The following is a 25,721-nucleotide window of genomic DNA, read 5'->3' on the forward strand; positions in this document are numbered from 1 at the left end:
AGTCTTGGGGACCAGAGATGATGCTGAAGGCCTATTTTATTCTAGTATATTCTTCATTAGTGTGGTGATTTTCCTCAGGGAGCTGGCAGGTTGAGTTAATCCCAGCTGTGGAGGGATTAACTCTGTGCAGAAAAAAAAAAGCTATATGTGAAGAAAAAATTTAGTCTGGAACAAAGAGGATTCAGTGACCATCTGCTTAGTCCCTGTGACCTTGACCTTGACAGCAGCATGTATGTGCAGAGGGTCACAGGTGCTCTAACCCAGATGAAATCGGGAAGTAAAAATAATGGAGTCTATTGTTCAAGACCCACAAGGTGAGATGACAGGCTGGGCCACATCTGCTTTGCCTGCAGGTTGACATCTTCCGTGGCAGAACATAAACGCTCTGTCAGGCCCAAGCGCCGGGTCCAGGCTTCCAAGAACCCTCTCAAACTGCTGGCGGCAAGAGACGACCTCCTTCAGGAATACACAGAGCAAAGGCTCAACGTTGCCTTCATGGAATCCAAGCGGATGAAAGTGGAAAAGAGTGAGCGTGGGGAGCAACCGCTCGCTTCCGGGTCTGAGCACTGATAACCTGTTATTTCCCTCTGGTTTGCCTTGTGGGGGCCACTCAGAGAGCACCCACTCATGCACATACATGCTAGCCTCGAATTAAAAGATTTCTCACTAAGTTGCTGTTTAAAATTTGCCGTTTTGCTGAATTGGGTCTTGAGATGGAAGTGCTTCTGGATTTCCTAATTCCACCAGTTTTATAGGCTCTGGCAAACCCAAGGGCAGCAATTCTCCACTGAGTCTTAGTTTAAAAAAAAAAAAAAAAAAAAAAAAAAAGTTTTAGATTTCCTGTGGTGTCCAAAGTCATGTCTTTCCTCACCCCGGCCTTTTAAACCAATGCTTTCAGATTGTTCTGAGAGAGGTGCTGGGGCTGTATGGGGTTGGGTTAGATGGGCGAGGCTGAGGGTACTTGGACTGGAGAATGAAGTTGCCCCCTTCCTGTACCCTGACCCTGAGCTACACATCTCAGCTTTTATCTGGCCCAGAATGTGGGTTCTACTACTGTCAAATAGGGATTTTCATGGTGGTAATAGTATCCGTAATCTTGATACTTATCTATTATTATTTTTTCCTGTACTCTTTTATTTTCCTTTTAGCATTCATGAATCAATTTGACAAAGGTTTTTGTTTTGTTTTAAGAGTATTTAGTGGTGGTACATGCCTGCAATTTGTGGTACTTGATATAAACACAGGAGAACCCCAAGTTCCAAGCTAGCCTGGACTACATAGTAAGACCCTATCTCCAAAATTAAGGAAGGAAAGGAGGAAAGTTTCAGGGTTTGGCTTGTGCAATTGGTCCACACTAAAAACCTGGGCTCTTGTGACTACAGCCTTTGGTCTGAGGGCAAAGGACCTCAAAATAACATGTAATTAGTCACTTTGCCCCCCTGAAATGAGCTAAATCACCCCTGCAGGGTGTCACCTTTCTACCCATGAGGACCTGGTCTAAATGCCTCCCGACATCTCTAAGGGGTCAGGGATTGTGGGCGCTCTTGGTAGAATTTAGTGCAGTGAGCTCAGCAGCTGGCTGTAGGATGGGTGGGTGGTTCTGGTCCGTGTCCCTGACTTGGCCTCCTGCAGGGTTCTGTGACACTTGTCAACAGTAGTTGATGTGTACATTGAATTCTGTACTCGGTTATCAAGCGTTGATTAAGCTCCTCAGACTTGAGCCCCGGCTAGGAGTCCCCTGTGGTTGAAAACATCAGCGTTCCACTGAGCCTCCTGCCCCACCTCCTTCCCAGTGTCATCCAATTCCAACTTCTCGGAGGTGACTCTGGCCGGCCTAGCCAGCCGGGAGAACTTCAGCAACATCAGCCTGCGGAGCGTCAACCTGACAGAGCAGAGCTCCAACAACAGTGCTGTGCCCTACAAGAAGCTCATGCTGCTGCAGATTAAAGGTATTCTTAGGCGTGGTCTAGAGAAAGTGCGACAGCCTGTGGTTTCTGTCTGGCCACTATAGGACTCTCTGCATCTGCCCTCTTGTCACCTGTGAAACGGGGCAGGCATTCTCTCTGGGTCTCCCTTACTAGGCGCTACACCACCTCCATCACTGTGGCATCAGGATCCACGAGGCCAGCAGTGGTCTGCGCATGGGAGTTCTAAGAGTTTGGGGATGAGGACACAGAAGCTGCTAAGGAGTAGGAACCAGGCCAATAGCCCATACGCCAACACCACCGTGCACTTTACCAGATGTGCTCTAAGTCTCTAGCATGGGTCTGCATGCCCTCCTCAGCTCTCCCTACTGGGATAAGCCATGACCCATGGCAGCCGGAGTAAAGAAGCACATCCCTGGGAAAGAATGAAGGCAAGGCAGGAGTAAACTAGCCTCGCCCATCCTGCATTCCGCTCGCCTGCCCTTTGTCTACAACACATGAGACTTGGAAGAGCAGCAGGAAGCTAAGGCTGTGAGGAAGGTCGGCTCCACCCCTAGAGGTGTATTTAAAAGATGGGTGGTGGGTGGGGCCCCAGGCTCTTTGAAAACCCCTGCTTGGATCCCTGATGCCCACATAAACACCACATGTGGGTGTATGTACCTGTAACCACAGCATTGTAGGTCCGAGACAGGTAGATCCCAGGAACATGCCAGCCACACAGTCTAGGTATGATGGCAAGCTTCAGGTTCAATCTCAAGGGAAGAAAACTACTAGAGTCCTCGTCCGACCCCTACATATCCATGCACGTGTACACACAGCTGCATGCACGTGTGCATACAACACACACACAAAAGATGGGTGAGGAGCTCTGATGTGGAAATGATAGCAGGATGCAGTCACAGACCGCTCCAGAGTCTCTTAGAAGGGGGTTGAAAGTGCCAGGCAGTGCTTTCCCTCCAGGCTGGTCCCATCCAGCTGGTCTGCGAGTAACAGCGCCTGTGGAAGGCGATCCTGCGGGGAGGCAGGCCAGAGCCCTGCAGCACGGCTAAGTGTTAAGCACGGAAAGTAGGCTGTGTGGAGAAAAGGCAGCATGAATGTGAAAGAGGGGGCAGGGCGTCCTTGCCACTCTCCCAAGATGGGAGAACCTCACTACATCCACAGACATGCAGAAATCCAAGGCTTGGGGGCCGTACCTAAGAAGCACAAAGACCTCAGGGCGACGCCAGCTGCTGTTGCTGTCACGTGGCCCGTGTTAACTTCCACATCCCGCGGGTCCTGGGAGCTTAGGCTGGTGGTCAGGAGTCTTTCAAATGGGAGGTGTGTAGTTGCGATGTGTCTGTCCATCACGGGCATCTGCACAGTGGTAAAAGGACTCTGGGGCTTATCCGCAGGAAGAAGACACGTCCAGACGAGGCTGGTGGAGCCTCGAGCCTCCTCACTCAACAGTGGGGACTGCTTCCTCCTGCTCTCTCCTCAGTTCTGCTTCCTGTGGGTAGGAGAGTTCTCCAATGTCATCGAGAAGGCAAAGGTGGGTATCCAAATGCTAAGATGCTTCTGTGACTGTGTCCTTTATACAAGATGGGGTTTCTACAAGCTGGTCCCGTGCCAGGCTTCTCAGATACCCTGAGTCTCATTGAAGGAGGAAGGCCAGGGTCTAAGCTGACTCCTGGGCACTGATACATGTGTGACATGCCAGTGTGGCCTTCTCGAGGGAATCTCATAGAGGAAGCCCCAGGATAGTGTCCAAAGCCCATGAGTTCTCTGTTGAATCTCATGCTGAGTGTCACTGCTCCCACACAATTACATCTTCTTGGCCAAGACGAGTGATGTCCACCACCCTGTGCCTGACTCCTATCCCATGCATTCATTGTCCTCTGGTGGCAACGCATGCCCCTTGGTGCAGACCGCGATAATCTCGCCTCCCAGCTTGTCCTGTTCTTTTCTTTTGCAGGCATCGGAACTCGCAACGTTAATTCAGACAAAGAGGGAGCTTGGCTGTAGGGCTACGTACATCCAGACCATTGAGGAAGGAATTAACACGCATACTCACGCAGCCAAAGACTTCTGGAAGCTCCTGGGTGGCCAGACCAGTTACCAGTGTAAGAGTTTGCCATATTTCGGGGTGACGAGGCTTGAACGTCCTGTCTCCCCAGCCCCACTCCTTACCTGGTCCTCTGAAGCTAACTGCCTCCTAATACCCTGTGTTACCCTGAAGCTGCCGGAGACCCAAAGGAAGATGAGCTCTACGAGACAGCCATCATAGAGACAAACTGTGTCTACCGCCTGACAGACGACAAGCTTGTTCCCGATGATGACTACTGGGGGAAGATTCCAAAGTGCTCCCTGCTGCAGTCCAAAGAGGTACCAGCTCCAAGGATAGAGCACTCTGCCCTGAGCGGGAGTGGTCACTGGTCCCATACTGATTGTCAAGCAGGGCACCTGCTAAAGGATGCTTACTTGCTATTTCAAACCATCACCGCTATCTAAAATACTAGCAAAGGTCAGAATATTTTTCAGAAGTGGGCATGAACCACTGAAGGCTTTTATATTTTATGCAAAATACAAATATTATCCCTATGTCTTGAGTTACATAAGATTAAAGTAAATTTAAGTTAGCCCTAAAAGTTTCAGGAATGATTAATGTAGGTATATGTAATTACATATAATTAATGTGACATACAGATTTGTCAGGTATTTTTTGTGTCACTCACCCGAGTAACTATGCACTAACTACATGTATTCCCAGTGTCGTTATGTGTCATCATTTCTGAGAGGAAAGGGGAAGACACAACAAGGCATGTATACTCCACAGGGTAGAGGCATATTAGAATTCAGGGCCAGCACAATGGCTCGGTGAGTACAGACCTCGCTGCTAACCCTTTAAACTTGAGTTCAGTTCCCAGGCCCTACATGGTGGATGGAAAAATCCAGCTCCTTTGAATCATTCTCTGACTTCCTTGGGTTTACATGAACACACACACACACACACACACACATACACACACACACACACACCAATAAGTAAATAAATGATGAATAAATGAATGATGGTCTTTCTGGAAGTCACAGGATTTTCTTTTTTTTTTTTTTACTTTATGTTTATGTGTGTGGGTGTGTTGCTTGCATGCACGTGTCCATACTATATGCATGCACTGCCCACAGAGGTCAGAGGAGGACATCGGCTCCTCTGGCACTGGAGTTACAGAGCGCTGTGAGCCACCAGGTGGGTTCTGGGGATTGAACCTGGGTCCTCTAGAAGAGCAGCCCATCCCATAGTTTCTTTTCTTGCCCCTTCCGGCCATTCTGACTTTTGACTACAGACCTTTCATTTACACTTCACACACATACACAGAGTAAATGTAATTTTAAAACTGTTAGTAAATATAAAGGAAGTAACCCCTAGGGCTTACAGGATAAGTTAAATAAGTCATGCAAAGAAAGAAAAGTATTGTGTGATCTCACCTATATGTGGAATGGCTCTTGGTATGTTACTCAGCATGCGGCTCCAGCAAATCAGCTGCTGCTGCCGGGGACCTTGCAAATGTAGAGATCTTACCTGCTCCTGCCACTTAGACAGCAGAAGGCAGGAGTGAGCAGCAGACAAAAGGGACGGTTGTGTCAGTCACTGCGCTGGTACAACCACCTTAGTACCAGAGTCCCACTGTACACCTCACGGATACATTCAAATATATAATGATATATTTTAATAATAAACTGAGGAGAAATGTCATCCAAAGCCAGACTGAGGGAGATACACACACACACACACACACACACACACACACACACACACACACACACATTTAAATAGGAATAAAAGTCACAGAAAAAAGAGAGAGTTAAAACAGAATTTAGAGTGCTAGAAATGAAGGCAGGAATAAGAAGGCAGTATGTTCACTCAGTAAACACTTAGCACTAAGCCCCTAATGTAAGGATGGCCTTACATTATACCTCTGCCCCGAAGGGCCTTAGAGCTGTACACAGGAGGCACCACACTGGCAGCTCCAGCACCTGCTATGTAAGTGACAAGCTGTGTGTGGTGAATGAATGAATGAGTGGATGAATCAATGAATGAGTAAGTGAGTGGGTGTGAGTGAGTACAGGAGGGAGAAGCAAGGAAGAGAGGAGGGAAAGAAGACAGGGAGGTACTTACCTAACTTGATTTAAAGCCCTGGGTAGTGTGAGCGTTGTTCAGAGTGTGAGTTCCTAGGTGGTGCGAGCATTCAGAGTGTGAGCTCATCCACAGAGACAGTGCCCGAGTCTGCCCTTGAAGTTCATTCTTTTTTTTGTCCCGTTTCCAGGTCCTGGTGTTTGACTTTGGTAGTGAAGTTTATGTGTGGCACGGGAAGGAAGTCACACTAGCACAACGGAAAATAGCATTCCAGCTGGCCAAGCACTTGTGGAATGGAACCTTTGACTATGAAAATTGTGACATCAACCCACTGGACCCCGGAGAGTGCAACCCGCTCATTCCCAGGTGCCCCTCCTGCCCGCTCTCCCCACCCCCCACACACCCATACACAGGCATCCAGCGTTGCTCCTCACACAGAGGCCTGACTGGGAGGGTCACAGAACAAGCCTTCCTTAGCTCTCACCTAATGAGTATGGAGGCTGTAGTTTTAGGAACGCCTCTCAGCCCCACCCCAGCATCTGGGGTGCTGTTGTGGTAAGTCAGTACTTCCCTGGCTTCCAGAGGTATCTTCCTGCCCTGAGTCCTGAACACTTTGCGGTGCCGTCCTTATGTGTTCTGGGGTGAAGGGAAGGAAAAGAATACTGCATTGAAAGAATGCTTGTGATTTTAAAATTCCCTACGTGTGCCATACTTTTGAAAACTTTTGGGTAAGTCATCAGAGCAGGCACAGACTCTTAAAAAATATGATCATGAATAAAAAAAGTAATCCTACATTAATTTTTTTTTTTAAACTAGCAGTCCCTCCAAATGCTTTCAAACTGTGTCATGTAATAAGAAACAGGCATGGCATGAAGTGGCATAAGTCAGTGCAGATTTCGAGTTTCCTACATAGTTTCTGCCTTTAAAATCAAGTAACTGGTCTTGTTAATAGTTGGTTTCAATAACTAACAGCCAGACCTGTAATCCCACACTTGGGAAACTGAGGCACAAAGCTCACTCACGAGATTAAGGCCATCCTGAGCCACCTGAGTCCAAGGCCAACCTGAGTTACAGGGTAAGAGAAGCCCTGTCTGAGAAAAGCTAGAAAAGAATAGAAATTAAATATTTTATCAATATATTAGGGGGAAAAATGAAATTTTTAAGCAAATACTAATTAATGCGGTAAGAACTCAGGTTCTGAGGGGTGAAACAAAGCCAGGCAAACTCTCTTAATGTATACTAGAATAATGCTGGAACGTAGACACAATACCATGGCCAATTATACCTAACCGTGATGATGTGCATGGGGGAACCAGCCCCTATCCCACTGGCTTCTGCTGTCTGGGCCACAGAATCATGGAAGGAGCTTCGAAAACATGCTCCTGCTGGGCCCAGCCTTAGTGGTTGCAGCTAGAACAGGTGTCTTACGTATCAGCGTGTCTTAAAAGTTCCCTGGGGATTCTAAGGTGCAGCCAAGATTATGCACCCAGCCGCCCCTCCCAGCACACTGGCAGCCGACACACACCACTCAGTTGAGATGACTAGCCCCTGACCACTGCGAAATGTGAAAGTCACAAGAGAAAGTAGGTGAAGAAGCCGAGGCCCTGCTCCCAAGGTCACGCCCTCCTCGAGACAAGCTACTGTGTTTCTCACACCACAGCGTGTAAGAGACAGATTTCCAAAGCTGAAGTTTAGTGAGGGTGAGAGCATCGTGTGGTTGTTCCCCCAGCTGACATAGCTGAATCCGGGCCCTCTTGTCCCACACTGCAGGAAAGGGCATGGCCGACCTGACTGGGCAATATTTGGGAGAGTTACTGAGCACAACGAGACTATACTGTTCAAAGAGAAATTCCTCGACTGGACAGAACTGAAGAGGCCCACGGAGAAGAATTCTGGGGACGCTGTCCAGCAGAAGGTACAGTGATAAAGCCCTGTGAAAGCAGGAGACCAGCAAAAACGGCCATGATGGTGAAACGCTTCAGGGTTACAACAGTGACGCATGCGCAGCGCAGCTATTCCTGATTCTAGTCTCACCTTCACTGTGTGGCAAACTGAGGATCCCCAGATTCTCGCCCAGACATAGCCATGAAAGCTGTACCTCTACACTGTCTCATTAGCAACTAAAACAGAGCTGGGGATATAGTTCTGTGATAAACAGTGGCCTGGCTGGCAGCCAAGCCCTGGGTTCCACTCTCAGCACCACCCAAAGAAAAAGAAAAAGAAGGGGAAAAAAAAAAAAAAAAAAAGGAAAGCCATCCCATAGGCCTGTAGTTTTTAGCTACTTTACTTGGGTTCTTGTATCTACCATCCTTCTTCACCCCAATCCCTTCCAACACCCCAACACCAGGTAGGAGAGGCAGAAGGTTAGTGGGGAGAAGACATGGATCTTTTTAGACTACTTCCTGCTGGTGAGGGCTTTGAGTTCCTTGGGGCAAATCCAATCTTCATCTTGCCAGGTGCCTTCAGCTTCTTTCTCATGACCACTTGGCAGACCAGTGACAGCGGGATCGGGAACCAGCAGGAGAAACAGCCATGCCTCCTCTCTTGGGGCTCTGGTCTTTTTACACCCTCTCTAGAGTCCTCAGAATTAAACTCTCTTCAGAGTGTGCAGAGTCACACCCCTGCCAGAGCACACCCGAGGCAAACAATCTGCTGCTGCGGACAATCTAAAGCAGCCCCATATCCCATACCTGGGAGTGAAACGAAAGCGTGTTTACACGTTTTACACACAAAGGGGTCTGCAGCAATGGAGAACTGAACATCTCTGTCCCCTTTGTAGGATGACCCTAGGGCTGATATTAAGCCCTATGATGTGACACAGATGGTGGCAACGCCCCAGGTAACAGCCAGCACCATCCTCGATGGGGTGAACGTTGGCCGTGGCTATGGCCTGGTGGAAGGAGATGACAGGAGACAGATTGAGATTGCCACTGTCTCTGTGGATGTGTGGCATATCCTGGAGTTTGACTACAGCCGGCTCCCCAGGCAGAGCATCGGGCAGTTCCATGAGGGGGATGCCTACGTGGTCAAGTGGAAATATATGGCAAGCACAGCAGGTCAGTGAACAAGCGTGTTTTCTCTGTTCAGAAGGCAGGGAGTGCGTGCCCTGGAGGAAGGTGCCTAAACCACCTTGGGTACCCTTGGCTCCTTCTGAGCCATGATACAATCTAGCCATGTGCAGGTAAGGACCAAGAGAAAAGTACAGTGGGGTTCCTGGCAGCCTGGAGACAGTATCTCGCTATGTAGCCCAAGCTGGGCCAGTCTTCCTGCCTCAGCTTCCTGGGTACTGGGGTTATTACAGGTGTGTGCCAGCATGCACTCAGCTAGACACCTCATACCAGAGACCATGAGGGGCAAGTTCAAGTTCCTGTGAACTTGAAGATCAATTCCTTTCCTTTGTTAAGAAGCAGCCACTGTCCAAGTGTTCTGTGTTCTTCGTCAGTTAGAAGGCCTACCACAGCTCTCTGACTAAAAGATGCATGTCCCCAGATAGTTTCCTGGCCTCCTTCCAGCTCCCTGGCACTTAGATGTGGCTGACCAAGGACCATGGGAAGCATAGTTCTTGGGGACTGAGAACTTTAGATTTCTTCCCTGATATAATGAAAGATACTTCATGACTGCCTGCCCGGTCCATGCTGCTTTTGGAAGGACTGAGCAGGAGACCTCCCCTCAGGAAGCCCACTGGAGGAATGAGAGTAAAACAAGTGCAAGGAGAGCAACAGGATGCCATGTTACCTGGGTAACTGGTTCTTATGACCTTGGAGCTGCCATCAGTGAGGAAGCAAACCTGGGTGGCCAACACATGACTGGGGTGGCTGTGAGAGTCCTGATTTGTGTGGGAAGCAGTGCCAAGTTCCATTCCTGGAGCTTCTCAGAGACTTCTCCCCTACCAAGATGCTGGTGTCTCTTCCTCTGCCCCTCATAGCAGCTGTTGATTTCCCAATTTCTCAGACAGCCACCTGGGTAGCAGATAGCAGAGCAAAAGACTGAAGTCTGATCTGGCTCCTTTAAAGCCAATGATGACGTGTTGCCACTGTACCGTTCACCCCGCAGAAGTGGTTTGGATCTGACCCTGGTATGGGATGTAGGAATCATCGGGACTGACTCAGGATTGGGCCCCAGGACACTCTAAATAATCAGAAGCAGAAATAGGGTATCCAGAGCGTGGCTTCTCCTCCCAGGCTTCCAGGAAGTAGTGGGGAGGTGGTACCTGTTTCTTTTTTTCCTAAGAGCCATCAGATCTAGTGCTGTCCCTTTTCCTAGAGAGGCCACCTCAGTGAATGAGGCCACAAGTATAAGAATCTACAGCTGGCATAAGCAGCCCAGAACCTTGCTTACCAGATATGCATGCCGGGTAAAGCTGCTCAACCTCTATGACCCCTGGCTGTCTTTCTTAGGAAATGGGGAAAGTGTTTTGGGGGTCCACTTAGATCCAACACAACGCAAACATCAGGTTAATGCAGATGACAAAGATTTATTGTAATCAAGCTGCTACTGATGATCAGGACCACCGAACAGACTTGGGACCTGAATTGTGACACCTGACCTCCCACCCAAGCAAGACCCAGAATGTTACGGAGCTTTTAAACTTAAAAACCACAAACATCTATGCCAAGTTACTCCTTTTTTTTTTTTTTTTTTTTTTGAGACAGGGTTTCTCTGTGTAGCCTTGGCTGTCCTGGACTCACTCTGTAGACCAGGCTGGGCTCAAACTCACAACGATCCAACTGCCTCTCAAGTGCTGGGATTAAAGGCATGTGCCACCACGCCTCGCTCACAATCCCTTTTTAAAGAGAGAAGATCTGCTTTAGCTCTCAGTTGTGAGGCTCCAGTTCTGACTGTTGACTGTCCCGCTCTGAGCTTGTGGCTACACAGCACATCTGCGTGGAGAACTTTGGTGGCTCAGGCTCCACGCCTCATGGCTGGGACATGGAAAGCTCAGGCGCCACCATTCCTTTTTACTAGTCCACGGCTTCGCCTTTGCTCCTGAAGCTCCTCTGCCTGTTGCTGATATTCTTCCTCCCGTCAGCTGATCCTCTTCCCAGAGGGGTAGAATTTAGGAAAATGAGTGTGGGCCAGCCTGCTCTTGCTTGCTTCCTAGTCACACACCGGGTGTCAGAGGGAATCTGCCTCTGCCTAATATAATGTGCTAATAAAGAATAATAAATAGATAAGTAAAGGATGGCAGCCCATTTTGGCTCCATCTTTTTTTTTTTTTTTTTTTTTTTTTTTTTTTTTTTTTTAATCTAGCCTCACAGACTCTGGGGAAGAGGGCCAGGCATTTATCTGCTGCCCCTCTGGTGTTCCACCTCACCTTACCCGCTGTCACTGTTTCTGCAGTGGGGAGCCGACAAAAGGGAGAGCAGCCAGTGAGAGTGGCCGGCAAAGAGAAATGTGTCTATTTCTTCTGGCAAGGCCGGCACTCAACTGTGAGTGAGAAAGGAACGTCAGCTCTGATGACGGTGGAGCTGGATGAAGAGAGGGGAGCCCAGGTAAGCTTTGGGGAGCCATTTGCTCAGGGGCCATGATGAAGCCAACTGGTCCCCTGATGACAGAATCCTCCAGAGCATGTGTGCCCTGGTTCTTCCCCCACAGACCCCACACCCTCCCCCACACTCGGTCCTGCCGCTCTGCAGCCTCAGTGAGCGTGCGGAGGCTGAGTCTCGTGCAAGTGCAAGGGCTAGTGTTCTGAAGGGTCTCCTCCTAACCCAAACCAGACGTTTATTACAAAGAAAAAGCAGCCGTCCTCCCTTTTAAAGAGCAGGTCCAAAGCTGAGGAACATCATCTCTTGGCTGTGCCTTCGGTGTTTCCGCAGCTTAGAACCTCACAGCTGTTTTGTTTACTTCTCTATTACTCTTGTTCAGTGGCGAAGAAAGAGACCCCCAACTCTCAGGCTTATGGCCTCAGAGGCGACATCGTGCCTGGCAGGCACTACTACCTAAGCCCAAGGGCTCGAAGACATAAGCTGTTGTGTGGGGCCTCGCGGCACCTGCTCTGGGCGTCAAATCAGGGCATTGTGTGTGCTAGGCACGCGCCTTCAGCACCGCTGAGCTGCATCCCCAGCGTGGCCCCCAGTGTGTCCTTTTCTGTTTGGATGGTCAGTGCTCTGTGTCACATCCATTAGGGCCACTGATTGAGAGCTGGCTCTGGAGTTTTGGGGTGCGTGGCACTATTGAGGAGCATTTCCACTGGAGGAATGTGAACTGGCAAGAGTACGGGAGATGTGGGCAGAGACATTTTTTTTTTCTTCTAGAAATAGAGCTGTGCTTTCCACAGTTCCTCAGAACTAAGTATGTTCCCTAAAAATAATTTAAAGACAGAATGAATATTTTCCACTCCGGATCCTGTTTTAGAAGCCGACCTTAGCAACAGCAGCACTGTAACTTAATTCCGAACAGTGGGTGATTCCAGCTGCCTGTTTTTATAAAAGCCACGAATGAATATGTCTTAACCCTGTGTTCAGAGCACATCTGGAGCTTGAGGTTAATCTCTCTACTTTGAACATTTCATTTTTTTTTTCATTCCACCACATGGAAAAATCATGACAGACACATAAAACATTGCCACAAAATGGCCATGGCCTGTGCCGAGCAGACCTGAGTGTGGTAGCTTATGGTACAGAATGCTTCTATTTTTCGGGATGCCCAGATGTACAAAGGCTCAACGAACATTCCTTCTTTAAGGGATGGAGTCTGCCAATGTGAGAGCAAGAGATGTCACTAGGTCCTGATGGAGGGACACCAGAATGGTCAGGGAGAGTCGTGCCATCCTCCAGGGACCACTAGGGTGCAGTGTTGGCTTCCTGTCACTGTGATAAACACCCCACGTGTTTCTTTGGTTCTCTACTCTAGTTGGTTGACCATGTTGGTTTTAGGGTTGGGGCGGGGGCCAGCACGTCATGGCAGAAACACATGTCAGTCAGATCACTTGGCTCGTTTCCAGAAGGCAAAAGAGATGAAGAGGAAGAAGCAAGGGTCCCATAAGCCACTCCAAGGACATACGCCCAGTGACCTAAAGACTTCCCATGAGGCCCCTCCCACCTCTTAGACACCACATTACTTCCTGGGGGAGCTAAGCCATGAGGTGTGGCCCTGAGGGCCATTTAAGACCTGACCTCCCACTACCAAGAAGAGACTTGATACCATATGATCCTATACAGAGGGAGGAGGTCCCCCTCAGTCACAGTCATAGGGGAGGGGAATAGGGTCAAAGCAGGAGGGAGGGAGGAATGGGAAGATACAAGGAATGAGATAACAATTTAGATGTAATATGAATGAATTAAAAAAAAAAAAACCTGACCTCCCACAGATGCTACAGGAAGGGCACCCCCCACATACTCGATAAGTTAGCAAATCGTCCTCCTCATTACTGAAGCACATTTAAATCCATCCTATAGCCGTAAGTAAAATACTGCGAAAATGCCAAAGCTAGTGATGAAAGATGGTACATAAGGCAGCAGAGAGTAACATTCCTGTTTTCATATTACAGGAAAAAAACATATACTTGAAAATACGCTGTATTACACTTTTAAGTCCTGCCTTTTCTTCAGAGGGCAGGGGGAGGTCGACTTCTGTGTGTCTCGTCAGTGTGGTCTAGATTCCCTGAAACAGGTCAGTTCTGTTTTGGCGCCTTTGACAGTCCTTTCCTCTGACCTGCTTTCCTGTGTTTAAATGTGCAGGTGCAGGTCCTGCAGGGAAAGGAGCCCCCCTGTTTTCTTCAGTGTTTCCAGGGAGGTATGGTGGTGCACTCTGGACGAAGGGAAGAGGAAGAAGAAAATGTGCAAAGTAAGTTACTTCTAGTGTTAGAATTCAACCTGACTCTTCTCCCTGAAGGTATTTTACAAGAGGGCTGTAAAGTAAGCTCAGGGCTAGAGAGATGGCTCCCTGGGTAAGAATGCATACTGTGCTTGCAGAGGACCAACTGGCACCAGGCAGTTCGCAGCCACTTGTAACTCCAGTTCCAGGGGGATCTGATGCCCCCTTCTGGCATCTGCAAGCACTGCGTGCACACACACAAATATATACATATATATATATAATTAAGATATATTTATATGTAATTAAATTTGTATACAATTAAAATAAAACCTTGAAGTAAGTCTGACCTCATATAGCTGTGTCTTTCCTGCTGAAAGCTGCCTGTCGCTTGCCTGGTATAGCCTCATGGAGGCCCTACCATGCAGAGTGCTGCCTTCTGATCCACCCTTTGTGGTCTTGAACTGAATTCTCAGTAACTATCTACACTTTTCATGAACATTAAAAACCAGCCGATTCTCTATTATAATCCTTTCATTGGCCAGCTCCCTAACACTAAATCCTTAGTTTTTCCTCTCTTTAACGCTTTAGTTATTTTATATAAATCTTAGAAAGTTTTTTTTTTTTTTTTCTGTCATGTGAACTTCTGGCAACCTATTTGTATAACTCCAGATGGCCCACTGTTGCCCTTGCTCAGCATGCCTTCAGCCACGGTTCCTGGAACCCCTACAGTGTATGTCTTTGACAGCATTCGGGGAGCCTGACGGGCCACTCTTCCCATGCCTGCTCCTTCATAACCCTGTGCCACTGCCGTCCCTGCAGGTGAATGGAGACTGTATTGTGTGCGAGGAGAGGTCCCCATGGAGGGGAACTTGCTGGAGGTGGCCTGCCACTGTAGCAGCCTGAGGTCCAGAACGTCCATGGTTGTTCTAAACATAAACAAGGCCCTCATTTACCTGTGGCACGGATGCAAAGCTCAAGGCCATACGAAGGAGGTTGGAAGGACCGCAGCCAACAAGATCAAAGAGCAGTGAGTGCTGGCGCTCTGACAGGCTCTGCACCAAGGGATTCCCAGAGGGATGCAGGCCGGCTGAGGAAGGGACACCCCCCCCAAACAAGGGATGCCCTATCTGCTTAATGTGACTCCAGGGGATCTTTGGAACTATAGCCAGGGTTCTGACATACATCCAGAGGCTGCTCGTCTCCACAGAAGCCTCCAACTTGAGAGATTTTTGAGCTTTCTAGACATAGGCATGCCTGCCTCCATAAAAGGCAACCTGCAGCCAAGCACTGTGGTGTACCTGGACAGCCCTAGCTTCCTGGAAGGCTGGAAGTAGGGAAGGGCTTCAAGGTAGCAGCCCAAGAGTTTGGGGCCAGCCTTGGTTTTATAGTGAAATCTCATCTGGGGACAGGTGGAGACCGCAACGGCAAGGCAGATGTCCCCAGCAAACACAGTCACACTTGGGCTTCTTGCCATAGTGCCACTTGCTCCTGAGCATTCAGCTTATAGCCTCTGCTGTTAAAGAGGGCCCATGCCCAGGGAGCAGAGGCCACAGATCTCTGTGAGTTTGAGGCCAGCCCAGTGTACAAATTGAGTCCAGGACAGCCAAGGCTACACAGAGCCTTGTTCTGAAAGAGAAAAACAAACCAAAAATAAGATGTCCCATGCTTTTTTTGTTTGTTTGTTTTTTGGTGTTTTTGAGACATGGTTTCTCTATGTATATCCCTGGCTGTCCTGGACTCGCTTTGTAGACCAGGCCGGCCTTGAACTCACAGTGATCCACCTGCCTCTGCCACCACGCCCGGCCTCCATCCTACTGTCTTATAGGAGTCTGAGTGTGTGTTTTAGTGGAATGGCAGAATGGGCAAAGCTAAAGAAGAAACCGGAGGGACTTTAACACGTCCTTTCCTTAGCCAGCAGGGGAGCCCCAGCTATAAATCAGGAGCTACCAGGGAGTTCTCAGACCCCAGGCCAGCAGCCCTGGGGCACAGCACCGCTGGAGTTTTCTCCTGGAGGCTTCCCAATGGACAAGGTCCTCAGAAGGAACAGCACAGCCAGCGAGGGCCTGCCATTGTGTCTCTGCTCTTAACAGCTGCCTAGGCAGTCTCAATTCCTTCCTTAAAGTGGGGAGTTCTGTCATGTACCAGCAAAGGGCAAGATGGGTCAGCCCGTTCTGCAGGCACTGAAATGGGACAATGGGATCTGCTTTCCTCCGGACTCCTCCGAAGGTCGGTACTGTGTAGTAAGGGCCAAACGAAGGGAGAAGTGGTCCTCCAGCAGGCAGACAGATGAAACCAGACTCCCAGAGTCTGTCGACGGTGGAGGTGGGGGGAGTTTGAAAGATGTTTTTGCGAGGAATCCAATAGCATTTATCCCTAAGAGGCTTTTCACTTGGGCCGCTAAGGACAAAGCAAAATGGTGAAGAAGTCATGCACTTACTTATCCATTTAGCAGACACTTAGTTAGCAACTACTTGGTGCCAAACAAGGGACCAAGTTGGCAGTGAATAAACTCATTTTTCTCCTAATAAAGTTTATGCTCTAGCAGGAGAGGGCAATAAACAGACAAATCTTGTGTTTAGACGTAAAAATATACATTGTCTTAATGTACGCGTATAGCCGTGCATGCCTCCCTGAAGCAAACTGGCCCGCCTCCCTCCAGCGCACAGCGCTGCTAGAATTTTTACAGAGTACTTTCTTATTCATCGATGGGAATTGCTTGTAGTTAGAGTGGATCTAACTGCATCTGTGGATGAGGCCTGGGATGACTGTGCTGCAGACACTCCCCTGGCTTCTGTAACCTTCTGGCATGTCCCCCCACACAGATGTCCCCTGGAGGCAGGATTGCACAGCAGCAGCAACGTGACAATACATGAGTGTGACGAAGGATCCGAGCCCCTGGGATTCTGGGATGCTCTGGGGAGGAGGGACAGGAAGGCGTATGACTGCATGCTTCAAGGTAAGGCTGTGGTCCAGAGCGTCCGTCTTCTCAGTCCACTCACTGTTTTCTCACTAGAGATATTGAGGTCTGGGGGATGGCTTCCCCAGCGTGAAGACTCAAGTCGAATCCCCAGAACACACATACAATGCAAGGTAAAGTGGTGCAGCCTCGAGATCCTGGAAGGCGGACACATACACACATACACACACACACAAACACACACACACACACACACACACAGTTTACTGAGCACATGCTGTGTACGACACACAGTGAATAAATAAAACCAAGGGTTAGTCTACCAGAGGACATCTTTTAAAAACAAAGCTAAGCCACACACCGTATGTCTCATTTTCATGGGAATGAAAGTAACAGGCCATGAAAGAGTGTGATGGTAGGAAAGACAAAGGATTTTTCCCACCAGGGAAGTCCTACGCGGTCACCCTGTGGGAAGACGGTGTTTACATAGTGCCTCTGAGGCTGGTATGGCTTGACGAGAAGAGAAGGAAAGTCTGAAAACCAGATGCACAGCAACATGGCATGCTGTTAGGTTTGCCCAGCATCCACAGTAAAGGAAGGAACAGGAACCCCAGGGAGGCAGCACATCCCCTCCAGATCAGGAAGGTCTTGAGCGGCAAGTCCTCAGCCATACAAAGAGATTGGGCTGTCAGCAGCCCGGGCGTGATGGGGAGACTTTGAAAGCAAAGGCTGCTACTTGGTGCCTCCTGGGAGATGGCTTGTGAGACATGAACATGTGACAGTTACCACCAGCTCATGGACTTGGAGCCTGAAACTCAAAGCTGGACAGGAGAGGCCATCACTGGATGGCATGACCTCAAGTCTGCTTGAAGGGGGCAGGCGGAAGGGAGAAGTGTGGGACCTGTGTCCCTCATTCGGTAGATCTCACCCTTTCAGGGAGTCATAGGTCCTGTGAGGACAAAGGACACAATCCTTGCCGAGGACAGAGCGAGATACGAGTGTGCGGTGTGTGCATGATTTGGGGGGTATAACGTTCATGGCCTGGGCGCTAGTTTATAAGCAGGAGGCAAAGATGGAGATACAGGATGCAGAGCTACATCGCTGGGTGTCACAGAGATCAAGAGGGGAAAAGGAAGTACAGAGGAGGAGACGTGGAGTATGCGAGAGGTCAGTGTCGCTGACTGGTACATGAGTGCAGTGGGGGAGGGGCAGCCCAGAAGCTGGAAGACTTTCTGAATTTTGTAAGATTGAGATAATCTTGGGGCTAGGACCCAGACCTAAACATGAAATCCCTTTATTTCATGCCCTGACTTCAGGATAGTTGCCCTCACTCACCAGAGCAAAGGTAAGGGGTGCTGAGCGTGTGTCTTCCTGCCTTTCCTTAAACTCCACATTATTATAATCATAAAAGGTCACAAAAACAAACCACCTCCTATTAGTCACCTCTGATGAGCAGCCGGTGTTCAGCAACTCAGCGTCACAGAGATGAGCGGAACTCACGTGTTCCTGCACGTTCCACCCACTTCTCCATAAAAAAGACACCAGGGTGACTGCTGCATAAGCCGCCCTCTCCATTTATCGCTGCATTTCTGCCCCTGAGACGTTACTGACACTAAGGCACTGTGATATATTTCACTCTACTTACCTGTCCTCCATAACTGGGAAATAATGTCCAAGTGTTCTTTCTGTTGTATAATAGTGTGGCTAACATATCCTTAGAAATAATTATCTATCCCTAATTAAGTTAAATTCCTAGACGTGGGGCCCTTATATCAACCAGTGTCCTCCAGGACATTGGGCCAACTTTCTTTCTTAGCAGAAATTAGGAAAAGGAAGTATTTTTCCAACACTTGTAAACAGAGCACTGTATCCTCCTGAGGGCCAGATAAACTGGGGGAGGGGAGGTGTTAAGTACTGTATCTGTTCAACTTAGTAGGTAAGAGTGCTGGGCTGAACTTTTATGTTTACTGAGTGTGGGGGGTGTATATCTGTCTGGTGTGCACCTATTTATACACATGCACACTTTTAGTCACTGCTCATAGTAAGCCTGTGGCTGATGCCCAACACTGTAAAATAAGTAATGACTTCCCTCTCAGAAAGTGGGTATAAACCAATTCCTGCCTATTTTCCACCAGTTCTTTGAGTTGTTTCCTGTTTTACCTTCAGTCCGTCCGGAAGCTGATTCGTATGGTGCCCTTAGCTTTGTTCTCTTTTCTTTGGAAGATCCTGGAAGTTTTAACTTCGCGCCCCGCCTGTTCATCCTCAGCAGCTCCTCCGGAGACTTCTCAGCGACAGAGTTCGTGTACCCGGCTAGAGCGCCCTCTGCTGTCAGCTCCATGCCTTTCCTACAGGAGGATCTGTACAGCGCGCCACAGCCAGGTGAGACCTGCAGGGGCGGGGCGGGGCGGGGTGAGGTGGGGCGGGGCCACGCAGCGCCTTCCCGAAGCCTGCCTTCGTCTTCTAAGCAGTTCCTATCTGCCAAGCACACTACTGGCACACTTGCTTAAGACATCATCTTTTATCCACCCACCCCAAAAGAAGACAAGAAAAACAGCTATGTAGCTTTGTGTCAGGAACTGTATTCAGTTACTTCTTACATCCAGAGAGCCAGCTGACAGAACCACATGGCACCCCTGATGTTCTCCCAGACTTCCTCTCCAACTTTCTGCTTCATGGGCCCTTGTGAGTTGTCCTCGCGCCAGCCTTCATGTCTGTGTTCAAAACTGAGGAACAGAAAGGGGCAGTTACTTGTGTGCCTCTAGCTCCAGGACCCTTCTCTGCTTCATCCCATTTGGCCAGAAGATGTCACTTGGCCACTCCAGCTGCAAAGGATCCTGGGAAAGCAAGTGGCTAAGGAAAGGGACATGGGAAAGCTCTCAGCAGAGCTAAGATGGCAGACTAGGTCTCCCAATTCCAAGATCAGTAAATAGTGTTCTCACCAAGTCATGTCTTAATGCTCAAACCTATGCAAAGGAAATGAGCTCTGCGGGCCCACCCACCTTCCTGCCAATCAAGCCCCTGAGCTCATAACTTTGTCTAGAGCCTGGAGCAGCAGCCAGGTGCCTGATTTTATATAGTTGCCCTACCACCAGCTAGAAGCTTGACAGATGCATACGTCATACTATGGGCAGCTGCTGCGAGTGTCTGCGAGAGCAGGCTGCTCCCCGCCCTTGCATTCCTGGGCTCGGGATGGATCAGCAACCACCACTGGCCTTTAAAGCAATCCCAAAATGCACATCAGTCGGGACCTTGGGGCCACTGAGCTGGCAAGTTGGAGAGCTCGTGCCACACAGGTGGAGGTTTGAAGATAGGAAGATTAAAGTTCCCTTCCCTGTAAGAGAACCATCAGTGCTCAGAGCATCATGGTGGCTGAGGGCAAAGCTACATGTGACCTCTTCAGAGACCAGAGGTGGCCAACAGCAGAGATCTTGTGACATCCGAAAAGGCCACCAGCAATCTGTTGGATGAGCTTGGAAAGGGAAGGAAACGGAGGCCTTTCTTGGGTCACCTCCTTGCCCTGCCAGAGCATACACAGAGGCCTGTGTATGCAGGGGACTTCCATTGACTTCCTTGGGGACAGCTGGCAGAGCAGCAGGGCTTGTGCTGGGCAGTGAAGGAGTACCTCATGGCTTCGTTCTCTCTTTGCCTCACAGCTCTCTTCCTTGTTGACAATCACCACGAGGTGTACCTCTGGCAAGGCTGGTGGCCCACTGAGAACAAGATAACCGGCTCTGCCCGCATTCGCTGGGCCTCAGACCGGAAGAGAGCCATGGAGACAGTCCTACAGTACTGCCGAGGTAAGGGCAGGAGGGAGGGGGTGGAGAGCCACCCCTGGCCCAGCCATGTCCCTTCTGAGATACCTGTAACCTTGGGAAGGCTCCAGAATTCCCCCATTAATTTCTGGAGACTTAGCAATCTTAAGGTCAATACATTCTCAGCTACCAGAACAAAGGAGAAGCCATATTTCTCTTTCACATGATGAGCCACCCCCAGACACATGGTATACTGTGGAGCCTCCTGCCCTGACAGCCCCTCTGAACATGGGGGTGAGTGGCTGATTTGCCTCCACAGCATATGTTTCTCTTCAGGCTGCATCTGCATTAGAGAAATGTGCCCAAGCTGCTAAAAGCCAATGCCAGCATTTCTTTTGGTGTTATATCCAACAATAAAAATAAGGCATAAAACCCTGGTTTCTTACCTAGCGTCCACAGACTCTGGCCTTTTACTTACAGTAGACCCCAGTAACAAATGTCTTTTGTCTGTGTTGAGGGTTCCTGGCTGGCTTAATACACCAGAGGGTATATAGCCCACCCTTGCCTCAGAAAGCTCTGTGAACAGCCTTTCAGATTCCACCTCAGCTGCACCTAGGAGATGCTGCCATTGGCTGTCTCTTGCCATTGAATCTTGTCCTGCTTCCGGGATTCAGGGGAACCTCCACAGGAAAATGAAAGGGAAGCACGAATGCCTGGCAGGAGTTCCCAGGGGAGCCTCCTGCTGGTGCCCCCCCCCCCCCACCAGAGGTCCAGAAACATTTTTTTCAGGTTCAGGAAGGGGCAGAGGCGTGGGGTGGGCGTTGGTTAAGGTTGACGTCACATCTGTGTTATAGAGATAAACGTAAGAGTCGCCTTCCAGGAAAATAGCACCCAGAGCTCCCATGAGTGACTCATAGTCCACATTTTAAACATGAAAACCGGGAGCTCAGAGGAAAAATGGGAAGATCCCTAGAAAAAGCAGGGAGGACAGGGTCCGTGGGTCCACTGACATGTGCATTCTGCGTCCCTACAGGAAAGAACCTCAAAAGGCCACCCCCCAAGTCTTACCTTATCCATGCTGGCCTAGAGCCCCTGACGTTCACCAACATGTTTCCCAGCTGGGAACACAGGGAAGATATTGCCGAGATCACAGAAATGGTAAGGCCCCCACCCCCTCCCACCCCCGCTCCAGGCCCCCTCCGCTGGCCTCTGCACTCAGTGGCACCAGCAGAGGGAGAAGCACCAGACAGCACTGTCAAAGTGAGACACAGTGAGGTGTGATGGCATACACCTATAATCCTAGCACTTGGTGACTAGTCTGTGCTTTATAGCAAGCTCTAGGCTAGCCTGAGCTATGTGCCAAGACCCTACTTCAAAAAAAATTTTTAAATAAATAAAGTGGGGACACACTTTTGCAGTATGCTACCTAGGCTACCTGGACTTGACTTAGGAACAGCCTAATGGGGGAATCAATTGAAGTAGTCTGATCACTTTCTATACATAATTTAAGATTTTTAAATACAAGCAAAGACCTGTCATACAACATTCTACTAGCCCCAAGGTGTGTGGAATGTATAGCCAAATCGTCTCGTGTCCAAGTTAAGCTCACATAGAAGAGACAGACTGATGGAAGAATGTGCTTGAGTAGCTGAGGGAAGGAGCACATTGTGACACTCCCATGATGCTCATGCAACTACAGAGTGTCACGTAGTATTATAGGAGGTGTGGTCCTCATCTCTCTGCCCACCAAACAAGTACATTCTCCCCCCGACCCCCGTTAGCGTATGTGGCTGCGTGGAAGTGCTTAGGCTGCGAGTTGACATTGCTAACAATAGGACTTCCAAGGGTTGTTTTGGTTTAGTGGAAGATAGAGGGGTTTTTTTTTTTTTTTTTTTCCATTTTAATTTTGTTACTCTGTTAAAAAATAAAAATAAAAATAAAGCTGCTTTTCTGGGAGCTCGGGGAATAAACCCGATATCCAGAATTTACAGAGAACTTCAAAAATTAAATGTCAAAGAAACAAAATTACCGATCAGCAAACAGGCTACTGGGATGAACAGATGGCTCTCAAAAGATGACCAATAACGTTTTGTTTTTTTTTTTTTAACGTGTTCAACATCCCTAGTCACCAGAGAAAGGCAAACTAAATCTACTTTGAGATTCCACCTTACCCCAGTCAAGATGCTCTCATCAAGAAAGAATGTGAGCAAAGTCTATTGTATGAAATCCTCAAGAGTGAATAAATTAAATGAATAAATAAAATATTTAGTTTTATAAAAGTAAGGAAAGAATGAGAGAGAGAGAGAGAAAGGAAGAAAGAAAGGTAGAAGAAGTCTAGCCATAAATGTTGGAGACGATGTGGGAGAAGAGGAACCCTAATTCACTGCTCTTAGGAGTGAAGGTTAATATAATAACAATATGGAAGTCAGTAGGAAGTTCCTCAAGAAAATAAAAATAGACCCACCACATAGCGCGGGTATACCACTGCTGGGCATCTACCCAGACACTCCATGTCCCACCACAGAGGTATCTGCATCCCATAGCTAGGAAATGGAAGCCGCCCAGATGTCCATGGACAGCTGGCTGATGAAGAAGACGAGGTGCAGATACACAGTGGAGTAGTACTCAGCTGCAAAGAAAAATGCAATCAAGAAAATGCATGGCCGTGGGCATATACTGTAAATCAAGTGGCCCCAAGCTCAGAAGAATGGGTTCTCCTTTATATGGAGACCCTAACCTATAATGTAGACGTGCATACACATAAACAGGCATGAGGATAGGTGGACCTGAATACATTTTATAAGTAACTTTAACCATACGAACAAATAAAAAAGATCTGCTGTTGCATAGCAGCTGAGAGCTTGTGTGATAATGCATGTGTCTGCTCAGCTGACCTTCCTGTGTGTTAGGAGCAGAGCCCAGGGCCTCCTGCCTGCTGCAGCCTCAACACTCCAAGCTGTCTGTCTCTCCACGGATCTGATCAACGTAGGGAAGGAGCTGATTGCATCCTGATCCCTAGCCAGACCAGCAGAGCTCTACAGTTCATAATATGTGTGATGGCAGAGCCCAGAAGCTCTGAAGATTACAGGCAGCACAGCTGCCTCGTGTAGTCTAAGCCCTTAGATATCTGTGCTCACTGAAGCTCACCGGGGTTGGGGGTGGTTTGCATAACGCTGAGCAAGCTTGTAATTAAGGCTCACTGTGAGCTGCCCCGGCTCTCAGTAAGCATGTTATATCTGAGTTCTCATTTAATTACGAAGACGGTACCTCAGTGTTCATCTTACTATCACCCCCATCTAACCAGAGTAGGAAGCAAGGCATGAAACACTTGCCTCAGATCTCTGAGTCACCAAGTGAGGAGTCATCATCCACAGGGCCAGGCAGCTGGACTCAGCTTTGCACCCACTTCTCGCCTGAGATTCTTTTTTTTTTTTTTTTTTTTTTTCCCAAGACAGGGTTTCTCTGTGGAGCCTTGGCTGTCCTAGACTCACTTTGTAGACCAGGCTGGCCTCGAACTCACAGTGATCCGCCTGCCTCTGCCTCCCGAGTGCTGGGATTAGAGGTGTGCGCCATCATGCCCGGCTCGCCTGAGTTTCTGCCCCATAGATTGAAGTGAAACCCTTCACTCACCAGCCAATTGCCCACAGGGAGGACAGCACTTCCCAGACCCAAGTGTAGTAGATGAGGATGCTTCTCCCAGAATACACCACGACTCTGTGTGTGTGTGTGTGTGTGTGTGTGTGTGTGTGTGTGTGTGTCTGCGTGTCAGCCTTTGTGCCTGTATCTGTCTGTGTGACTCTGTGTGTGACTTTGTGTGTGCATGCACGTGTGTATGTGCGCGCACATGTGTGCACGCGAGCATGTGTGTGTGAATGCCTTAAGCATTCTGGGCATGTACTCTTCCACTGAGCTACACCTTTCTCTTCCTAGTGTCTCACTGTGGGGAAAGGTAGAAGGCATGGTTTCTTTTGAATTTGATTATTTTAAAGTGTATTCAAATAAATTCCACTATGTTAAAGCACCTAGTGTTTGGTTTTGGGGGGATCTTGGCGGGGGGTAGGAGGAGGGTTATTTGTTTTGTTTTTATTTCAAGTCCAACAATCTTTCACTGTTGTTCATTCATTCATTGACTCTTTTGGAGGCAGTTCAGAAACAGGGTTGATTTGAAACTTGGTAGGGGGAGTAAAGCTCTGAAGGTCAGGAGGGAATTCCTGGATTTCCAGAGCCCCCAACTCCGCGGTGCCTGGCGCCATGCTCCGACCTCCCCAGACTGCGCGTAGATGGGACAGAGCTGAGCTCTGCAGCTCTCCAGAGATGGCGTGCACCTTCTCACGTGTTCTCTGCTCCCTCTCACCAGGATACTGAAGTGTCCAACCAGATCACCCTGGTGGAAGAGGTCTTAGCCAAGCTGTGTAAAACCATCTATCCGCTGGCAGATCTGCTTGCTAGGCCACTCCCAGAGGGGGTGGACCCGCTCAAGCTGGAGATTTATCTCACAGATGAAGACTTCGAGGTGAGTGGCCCTTGGGTGGGACGGTGGTGACGCACTGGCGAGAGCGTCCTTTCCCCCAGCCACTCACCGGCGTCTCCCTGTGAATCTCCTCCAGTTCGCACTGGACATGACCAGAGATGAATTCAACATGCTGCCCACCTGGAAGCAAGTGAACCTGAAGAAAGCGAAGGGCCTATTCTGAGAACAAGATGGTGGGAGCCCAGGGAGGTCACTTTCAAGGCCGCTAGACCAGAAAACGGTATTTTTCTCTGTCAAACAAGAAAGTATTTTTGAATCAGAGTTTTTCAGAAGCTGACCTTATTAACTCTACCGCTTGTCCTGGCGTTGAGCATTTTGTAAATGTGTAAGAGAATTCTTTGAATCGTTCTTTTCCATGGTTCAGGTAAACTGAAAAAAAGCGTCTCTTCCGTTCCCTCAGCCGACTGCTGCCTCAGTGGCCGCTGCAGCCTTGCCCTCCTGTTCTGGCTCGGCGTTGCCTTTTTTTTTAAAAAGCAATTCTCTTTATAAAGTGTTATTTTGATAGTTTGTGGATTCTAAATATATATATATATATTTATATAAACATCATATAAATCAAATACATATTTAACAAAGCAATATGTATTCATTCACTTTCAATTCTTTTCTTTGGTGTCAAAACAATACTACAAAAGTAGACTAGATGGAGTCACTTCTGTGACTTAGGCCTGCCACCGGTCGCACCCCTCATCCGTCCCTCTGTCCGTCTGTCCCTGTCCACTCCCCC

At 48.7% G+C, this 25,721-nt stretch overlaps 1 protein-coding gene across 1 annotated transcript in view; it reads left to right on the top strand.

The window, feature by feature from the left end:
* Svil (supervillin) overlaps positions 1-25,179 on the top strand; it is a 136,430-nt gene extending 111,251 nt beyond the window's left edge. The window contains exons 23-39 of the mRNA XM_051151171.1: positions 354-526; positions 1,794-1,949; positions 3,317-3,453; positions 3,877-4,024; positions 4,141-4,286; positions 6,227-6,402; positions 7,807-7,951; positions 8,816-9,092; positions 11,377-11,528; positions 13,716-13,821; positions 14,614-14,821; positions 16,617-16,750; positions 18,935-19,090; positions 20,365-20,508; positions 21,497-21,621; positions 24,821-24,976; positions 25,071-25,179. Of these exons, the coding sequence (XP_051007128.1) occupies positions 354-526; positions 1,794-1,949; positions 3,317-3,453; positions 3,877-4,024; positions 4,141-4,286; positions 6,227-6,402; positions 7,807-7,951; positions 8,816-9,092; positions 11,377-11,528; positions 13,716-13,821; positions 14,614-14,821; positions 16,617-16,750; positions 18,935-19,090; positions 20,365-20,508; positions 21,497-21,621; positions 24,821-24,976; positions 25,071-25,157 (2,626 nt within the window). The 3' untranslated portion in view covers positions 25,158-25,179. The remainder of the gene's footprint in view (positions 1-353; positions 527-1,793; positions 1,950-3,316; positions 3,454-3,876; positions 4,025-4,140; positions 4,287-6,226; positions 6,403-7,806; positions 7,952-8,815; positions 9,093-11,376; positions 11,529-13,715; positions 13,822-14,613; positions 14,822-16,616; positions 16,751-18,934; positions 19,091-20,364; positions 20,509-21,496; positions 21,622-24,820; positions 24,977-25,070) is intronic.
* The last annotated feature ends 542 nt before the right edge of the window (positions 25,180-25,721 follow it).

Source organism: Acomys russatus, chromosome 9 (assembly GCF_903995435.1).
Source record: "Acomys russatus chromosome 9, mAcoRus1.1, whole genome shotgun sequence".
Taxonomy (NCBI): Eukaryota; Metazoa; Chordata; class Mammalia; order Rodentia; family Muridae; genus Acomys; species Acomys russatus.